General features: G+C 38.7%; 1 protein-coding gene across 5 annotated transcripts in view; it reads left to right on the top strand.

Moving 5' to 3' along the window:
• The first annotated feature begins 2187 nt into the window (after positions 1–2187).
• Positions 2188–9109, top strand: part of zdhhc11 (zinc finger DHHC-type containing 11) — a 138662-nt gene continuing 131740 nt past the window's right edge. Inside the window, exon 1 of one of the 5 annotated variants that reach the window (XM_063069743.1) lies at positions 2188–2429. Coding sequence is in view for 1 of the 5 variants with exons in the window: in XM_063069740.1 (XP_062925810.1) it covers positions 3111–3152 (42 nt within the window). In the remaining 4 variants the exon portion in view is untranslated. Of the gene's footprint in view, positions 2521–3064; positions 3201–3325; positions 3358–9109 lie in introns of those variants that run through there. The other 4 variants (XM_063069742.1, XM_063069740.1, XM_063069744.1 and 1 more) reach the window with 4 other exon arrangements.

Genomic DNA, 9109 nt, shown 5'->3' with positions numbered 1-9109 from the left:
ACCAGCCGCTACAGAAAACCTTAAATCACCAGCAGGCAACCAGAAAAGGCTCACTTTATTCCCACAATATGCCTCCTGCTAGTCAGTCAATCTTCTATCTTTCCTGTAATACCATGGGCTCTTCCCTTGTTAAATAGCCTCATATGTGGCACCTTGTCAAAAGCCTTCTGAAAATCCGAGTACATAAATTTCATGACTCTCCTTTATCTATTCTGCTTGTTATTTCCTCAAACAATTACAGCAGATTTGACAGTCGAGATTTCCCCTTCAGTAAACTATGCTGTCTAAGGCCTATTTTATCACATGGCTCCAAATACCCCAAAACATCATTCTTATTAATGGACTCCAATATCTTCCCAACCACTGAAATCAGGCTAACTGACCTATAATTTCCTTTCTTCTGCCTCCCTCCCTTTTAAAAGAGCGGAGTTGCAATTTTCCAGTCTACAGAACCATTCTGGAATCTAGTGAGTCCTGAACGATCATTACTAATGCCTGCACAATCTCTTTTGTTACCTCTTTTAGAATCCTCAGGTGTAGTCCATTTTGTCCAGGTGACGTATTTATCTTCAGATCTTTCAAATTCCCAAGCATCTTCTCCTTAGTTATAGCAACTACACTCACTTCCGACTCTGACAACCTCAAACTTCTGCCATACAGCTAGTGTTTTCAACAGTGATGACTGAAGAAAAATACTTAATTCATTTTGTCTGCCGTTTCTTTGTCCCTCATTACTACCTCTCTAGCATCATCTTCCAGCTGTCCAATGTCCTCTCTTGCCTCATTTTTACTTGTTATGTATTTGAAAAGACATTTAGTATCCTCTTTTATAATACTGGTGAGCTTACCTTCATGTTTTCCTTCCTTACTGTTTTACTAGTTGGCTTCCTAATCCTCTAACCTCCTGCTATTTTTTGCTATATTATATGCCTTCTGTTTTGCTTTTATGACGTCTTTGACTTCACTTGTCAGCCGTGATTACTTCATCCTCCCTTTAGAATACTTCTTCATCTTTGGGATGTATCTATCCAGCGCTTTCCGAATTGCCGCAGAAATTTTAGCTATTGCTGTCCTGCCATCATCTCTGATAGTGTTCCCTTCCAATCAACTTTGAGCAGCTCCTCTCTCACACCTCTACAATTCCCTTTACTCCACCGTAATATTGAAACATCTGACTTTATCTTCTCTCTAGGAAACTGTAGGGTGAATTCTATCATATTATGTTCACTGTCTCCTAAGTGTTTCTTTACCATAAGCTTACTGATCATGTCTGATTCATAACACAACACCCAATCTAGAAACACACATAAAAGTTGCTGGTGAACGCAGCAGGCCAGGCAGCATCTCTAGGAAGAGGTGCAGTCGACGTTGCAGGCCTTCGTCCTGATGAAGGGTCTCGGCCTGAAACGTCAACTGCACCTCTTCCTAGAGATGCTGCCTGGCCTGCTGCGTTCACCAGCAACTTTTATGTGTGTTGCTTGAATTTCCAGCATCTGCAGAATTCCTGTTGTTTGCGTTTAAAGCCAATCTAGAATTGATCTTCCCTTAGTGGAGAGGTCCAGATCTTAGATATTCCATTAGAAAATAAATGTTATGCTACTTGGGGGTTTAGTATTTTTTTTCTTTCTCATTTCATTGATACTGTTCTTACATGTCTAACAGTGTCTAATTTCAAAAGTACTTCATTAGCTATAAAAAGATGTAGGACATTCCCAAGATTATGAGAAATGCAAATCCTTTTATTTCGTGTGTTGAAAGGAACTGTGCGTTTTATGATGATCACAACACTTTTGCTTTATTGCAGATTTCAATGAACCATTACAGCAGAGGCATTAACCTCCGCTCCCAAATGTACAATTTGGTGCGAGATGTCATGAATCTTGTATATTTATTCCACAAATTGCACCTAAAGAAACAAATAATTTGAGAATTGTTTCATACTTGTTCGGTGGGATTTTGCATTGTACCTCGTTTACTAGCTGGCTTCCCTCCAGCGCAACTTCCAAAAATTTTTACTGGCTCCAAATATTTTTAAGGTATTGAACGAAACTGAACGCGTGTGACTTGAATAAGCGTCATCTGTTTCAGGTGAGCGCTAGGACCCGGAGCTGTGCCAAGGAGTAACTAGCAGTTTCCATAGTGTTATGTGGATTTCAATGTTTCCAGCAGTAAGCGGCTGCCCAGAGACGCAGGGCGGGCGGGCGGTTCGCGTCCCTGAGCCATCTTAGGCCATCGCAAGAGGCAGAATACCGTTTGCCATTTCGCTTCGTCTGTGTGTGTGTGCGCGCGCGCGTAATCCCACTTCATTTTCTTTTTGGTGTGCGTTTTAATTCGTTAGATCACTGGGGCAATATTTACTGGAAATGTACGAAAACCTAGGAACAGAATGGCAATGTGACGCCTAAAACGCCCGTACAAAGGAGACTGAAGTGAGTTACTGACGCTTACTGGAAATGCGCGTAACCTAGGAACAGAATGGCAAAGTGAAGCGTGAAACGCCCCTGTACAAAGCAGACTGAGGCAAGTACCAACCCTCCCCACGAACCTGTTTGATAAACATATTTAAAGTCTGGAATGTTTAATTTGTGTAGTACGTAAAACAACGCTATCCGCAGTTATTAAGTTGTAGCGCACTGTTACTTGTTCTCCTGCTCATTAAACTACTCAATTTTTTTTGAGGGAATGGAATGGAATCGGCAGTAAAACATTGTTATCACGAAGTAACAATCCGCTAGAGATCACCCAACCCTCTTAATGCAATGGATTGATTTGTTGAAGTCCCGCTATTGTTGATGCTTATGATTTATATTAGTAAAAGGAATTGTGGTGGGTGGAATGAAAGGGGTAGGTTGGAAGTTTGGTCAATTCGACTTGCGCGAGATTTCCAGCTAAAACTTCCAGCACCTTTGTAACCTGAGAAGAACCTTTTCAACCATTTCTATCACGTGATTTGTGCTGAGGGCAGAAGGTGAGTGTGCACGTGTGGGTTGGGGATTGTCTGAGGTGTTTGATGCAAATTTGTAATCTATAATTGATTGCAGTATCTGAAAGCTGTAACCAAATGGGAATCGCGTTCTCTAATGCCTCTTCGTAAAGATATACAGTAGTTAATGGAGAATAGGGTGCCCACACTAAAATGGGAAGAAGCCAATGTACGTCGAATCAAGTACATGTACTTTGAAGAAGTATGATTAATTGAGGTGAAGCTTTGATCTTGAGTTGGATTGGTTGTTTTTATTTGATTCATCATTTAAGAGGGCGTGGGCTCTCTTAGTTTCCTATTACGTTATGAGAAGTATGAATATTTATTTTAGGGTGACTTTTCTAAATGTAACTTAATCTGCCATCAAACCTCAGGTACAGAATTGTAACTAAATTATACTGAAGGTGTCTTGTCCCTCTTGAATCTCAGTTAAAATGTTTAAATTACTATAATGATTTTAGGATGTTTTAAATAGCTTTGCAGTGAATTAAGTACTTTTGAAATATAATTATCTGTGGAGTGCAGGGAAACGTGGAAGTCTTCGTTGTGCATTTTAAATGTCTGAAATTGCAATAAAGTAAGGCCAAAACAGTCTTTAAGTGATGAGTATTAACGGCTAAATGTTGATTAACGTACCAGTGAGAAGTAACCTGCTTTCTTGAAATCAATACCACAGAATTTGAATATCAGCCTGACTTAAATGTCTTTTAAAAAGATGAAACATTTGGCAGTGCAGTATTTCCCTCAAACTCAGCCCTTGGATAAAGGGCTCCAATCATTTCACCTGGACTAACGTTAAGTGACTTCAGCACTTTATCCAAAGTGTTCACTTTAAAATTATAATATTGCCAACACTAAAATTAAAATTTCATTCCCACCAGATCAGGTAAGGGTAAAGAGATCCAAATTCTTGATTATGTAAAGAGTAACACTGGAGTCATTGGAATATAATGAAAATAGAAGACAAATATCCAAGCAGCCCAGTAACAGTTTGCTTCATTGGTTGAAGATATTATTAGTTGACTATCAGTTTGCAGTCACTTGAACAATATTTTTCTTAGAAATTCTTTATGAAAATGTGTACACTTAGCACAAATAATGTCTCATTTGGTAACACAACTAGCTTCAGTGGTTCTGTTAGCTTTCTGAGTGAATGCAGAAATTAGATTCTATTAGGCATGATTTTAATTCTGATCCGGGAGGATATTTGGATGTAAATTTGAGATGCTTTTTTTCATGGTGACTTTTTTCAACTTGCTCATTTTGGAGTGAATGAACAACGTTTTACAGCATTTGAATTTGCAGACAGCTGTCTGTGGTTAACAAGTTGCATTTTAGCCAGTGCAAATTAGTGTGTCTATTGTGAGAGATGCCGGCCGGTGGTGTAGCTGTAGTGGCATCAGCACTGAACTTCAAGCTAAATGGTCCCCAGATCAAATTCAGCTGGTTCCTTGTGCACTTTCCAGTTGAGCTAGCAGCTTGGCCTCGAAAAAGAAAAACAGGCAATTACTAAGGAAATGCCTAAAATGCCGCCCGATGCGCCACAAGGTTCGAAAAGGAGCAACAACAATTGTGAGAGATCCCCAGTCTAGGCTGAACCAGCTTCATTGATGCCTTCTCTTTCACCACAGAGGCTGTGATGAGTTCTGGAACTAAGCTTCAGTAAGCAGTTTTATCAGTAGCTAAGAGCTAGTTGACAGGACTACCATTATCACTTTGCAGTTTAAGATAAACTGGATGGTAGTTAACCAGGATGGGTTTATCTAACCTTTTCTACCTAGGCAATTTTCCCAAGTTTCAGTAAGATGCCGCTGTCAAAATATTACATGAACAGCTTGGTGATTTGGAAATGTTGCTGTTGACTAGACTGTGTTCATTTCTATGTGCATCACTTCAGATCTTGAAGGAATCAGGCTCTACAATAAAACCTAGGCTGATAAATGTCTTTGTGCTTTGTATGTGTCATGCAGTCTTCAACAAGGAAAGTCCAGTCACATTCTTTTGATATGATACTTTGCTGTCACTGAGTATCAAAAAGGTGACCATTGATCTGAAACCCCATCATCCAGGACTCTGGCTACAAGGACAAATCTTAGAAATTCAGCAGCAAATGTTATCTCAGCTTCATTTGCACCTATCCTGTATGATCTGAAATGCAGCTTCTGTGACCCTTAGACCACAGCATTGATTTGATTTTATTCTATGTCCGTTCAAGCAAAATATCATGCCTTTTTTTGATGATACTGAAGATGAGATGTTTGAAAATACCTCTATTGATAAGGAGCTTAATTTCAGGAATGTGCTTATTTTACCAAGAAAGAATGGCTTTATGTCATTGAAGGTGAATTCTGTAAGATCTGGACTTTGCTCAAGTAATGATAATGACACTGAGGTGCTAGTATTCATTACAGGGTAGATGTTGAGATGTTCTCAGGAGCAAGAGAGTCATGAATAAGGGGATATACAATACTGTGCAAAAGTCTTAGGGACCTTAGATATTTTTATATGGTTTTAGATGGCATGGCCTTCACGGAACCCTGATCTTAACATCATCGAGGCTGTCTGGGATTACCTGGAGAGACAAACAAGCGAGACAGCCAAAGTTTGCAAGGGAACTGTGCAAGTTCTCCAGTATGCTTGGAACAACCTACCAGCTAATTTTCTAATAAAACTGTGCAACAGTGTACCTAAGGGTATTGGTGCAGCTTTAAAGGCAATGGGTGATCACAATAAATATTGATTTGATTTAGTTTTTTACTGTTTACTGTTCTTTATAGTAACTTTTTTGATATTTAGAAACTTCTTTCATTATTTTTGAAAGCACCTTCACTTAACACTTTTTTTTACATGTACCTAAAAATTTTACACGCTACTGTAGATACAAAATAAAGGGCCAGGCTATTAAAATTGAGATGCTGAGAAACTACTTCTGAGGGTGGTTAACCTCTGGACCCGCTCCAGATGGTGATGAAGGCTGTACCTTTTTGTTGTTGTTCAGTCATTAAGTCGGGTCCAACTCTTCGTGACTGGGTTTGTTTTCCTTGGTCTGAAGACTGAGGGAGGGTGGTTGACTTGATTTACTTATGTATGTACAATTATGAAGGGCATAGTTAGGCCTTAGAACTGGACAGTATACATTTAAAGTCAGATGACATGCAAGGGATTTGAGGAGATTTTTGTTTTGCAAGTAGTGAGCAGTTGAAATCTGGAATTTCTTACCTGAGTGAGAGCTGAAAAATGTATGCTCACAACATTTAAGAACTATTCAGATGAGCACTGGAAAGACTGGCACAGAACGCCAAAGACTGAATGCTGAGAAATTATATTGCTGTGGAAAGGTATTAGATGGCTCGTGTAGACATGCTGGGCCAAAAGGCCTCTTTTCCTGCTTCGACTCTTTGGGCTTCATAATGAACGTTGAATATAGGACCACAGATGCCCTGCTGCATTTACTTAGAAATTTGGTAAGACAGCACACGGGCTGTTGTGTGCAGTTTTGAACTCCTCATCCAAGAAAAGATCTATTTGCTATAGAGTAGGTGCAGCAGATATTTGCCAGACTGATTCCTTGACTGATTAAGTGAGTCAGCTTTCTGTTCAGTACAATTTAGAATGCCTGAATACTTGATTGAAAGTTACAAAAGTTCTCACTGTATAGTGATTTTTTTTTGTGGGTGTGTTCATGTTTACTCCCTGGTTTTATGGTCTGCGTACCTCTGAAGATTAATCAAGGAGCTTCCCTGCTGAATGTCTCCACAGGAAAATGTTTTTTCAAAAGAACTATTTTGGACAACTTTATTGAAGGTAAACAGGGACAGTAGCTGCTGCTCTGTTCTGCTATGTTGAAAACATTAGACTGTGTTATTTATTTTATCATGTGGCTGCTTGGGGAAAAAAGAGATTTTATTGATACCTTAGGCACATGACCATTTACAATCTAGTAGTTTCTAAGGCAACAACTTATCACATTATTTTTTACCATTGCTGGTGCCTATTTGATGTAATGAAGAATATCTTGATCTAAGCAACACACACAAAATGCAGGAGGAACTCAGCAGGTCAGGCAGCATCAATGGAAAAGAGTGAACAATCGATGTTTTGGGCCGAGACTCTTCAACAGGACTGAGAGATCTCGGCCTGAAATACCTGCTGTGTACTCTTTTCCATAGATGCTACCTGGCCTGCTGAGAGTTACTCTAGCATTTTGTGTGTGTTGCTTGGATTTCCAGCATCTGCAGATTTTCTCTTGCCAGTATACTGACCTATGTGTTAGTTTGGTAAGTGAGTGGTCACTGAGGGACGCAATTTGGACACAACTTAAAAAGATAAACACATCTTATGCCTTTTCATTCAGATTCTGGTAAAATACTAGAGTTGCTGGGAATCTGATACAAAACCCAGAAAAAAAAATCTGGAAATATTCGGCTGTGTGCCCATTTCAAAGGGAACAGATACTTAGATGGTGCAATATCATTTGGAAATGTTCATGAACAGTCATCTGCTGTTGGGATGAAACTCTCCTGCATTTGTTGACTCTATACGGTATCATGTGAACTGAATTTAAGTTGCAATCCGTGGACTCAGCCCAAATGTATGATAGTACTGATAAAACAAAGCAGCTTCAATGTTGACAAAAGGAGTAGCAAGGCACATTGTCTCTGCGTTACATCTTTGTAAGGTTATACCTAGTTAGTTCCCCTGCACAGACCTTTCTCCATAGTTTGCCATATATTTTTGCTTTTCACGTATTTATCCAGTTCCATTTTGGAAGTGAGTATTGAATCTGCTTCAGTGCTTTCTAGATCATGCAAGGCAGGCTGTGCTCTTTTTAATCCATTATCTGTCTGATTTGTTTCTCAATGGTGTTTAACTCAATGTCTTGTGATGGCAAACAAGACATGTTTCTGCTCATTAACTCTACTTTTCAGCTCTTTTCTGAGTATTCTCAAACCAATAGTCCTGACAAGTGGATAAGATCAACTCAATATTAAGAACACAGAAAATCTGGAACTGAAATAGATGGAAATAAGAAATGAAAGGACGGAAAGCACTATTGGGCATAATTTATAAACTAGGGTTTTTAACTGTGGTTGTATGCTTATTACTGTATAAATTAGCAGCTTAGTAAGTATTTATCACTGCAATGATCTGTGGGTGTTGGACTTCCTATAGAGTAAGCAAAATAAACAGAAAAAGCTTGGATGATTTGGCTCAGGAAATGCAATCAAACATTCATAATATGCTGAGCAAGCTTCCTAGGCCCAGGAAGTTTAATAAGTTGGAATCAATTAATCTTTAAAAAAAAGATTAGTCATGAGAAAGGATGTTGGTTTGGAGTGACATTTAGACTGAAACTTGTACAGCTGTATCTTAAAGCTAACATGTGGGGCAAGTTTGGACATTTGACTAACAGACACAATGATAACAGTAATGGCAACTATAATTTATAGTTTTCATACAGTATGCATTCTACTAAAGTACCAATCACCAGGTAGTTTTTGTTCTTATGTAGGTAGCCAAAGAAATAGAGGATTGTATTAGATTACAGTGTTAATAAAAGGAGCAGCAAGGCAGGTGATGGGAGGGTTTTAAAAGTCACTATAGGATAACCAAGAGTTGATGAAGGGAATGTCAGAAAATAGCAACAATTATAAGAACTGCCATAAGTAAGTGAAAACTAAAGGAAGGAACTGTCAAAAACAACTGTGGATTACTTCGAAGCTGTAAGAGAATTTTTTACAGTTGGGAAGAACAAAGTTGTAATTAAAGTCTTCATTCCAGAAGGAAGAGAAAGTAAAGGAGCAGCAAGGCAAATAAGGAAACGATCCTTTTGAGGAATTTAAAGAAACAAGTTGAGCAAGAAAGATTTAGTGAAGTCTGCTTTCCATCGTTAAATGTTCACAATATTGATCACCTCATTCAATCTTGGCATAACCTTCTCCACTCTAAGAACGGCCTAATATTCTATTCTGCATTGTTCCCTGGAACTTGATTTTTTTTTTGTGACTACTTGTTATTTCAAGGTCTTAGTGTACTTTGTGACCAGTTGGCAATTGTTGTCTCATGTACTGAGATACAGTGAAATACTTTGTTTTGAATAATTCATACAGATCATTTCAAAGCATA

This window comes from Mobula hypostoma, chromosome 17, assembly GCF_963921235.1.
Source record: "Mobula hypostoma chromosome 17, sMobHyp1.1, whole genome shotgun sequence".
Lineage (NCBI taxonomy): Eukaryota > Metazoa > Chordata > Chondrichthyes > Myliobatiformes > Myliobatidae > Mobula > Mobula hypostoma.
This window is presented reverse-complemented; position numbering and strand designations above follow the sequence as displayed.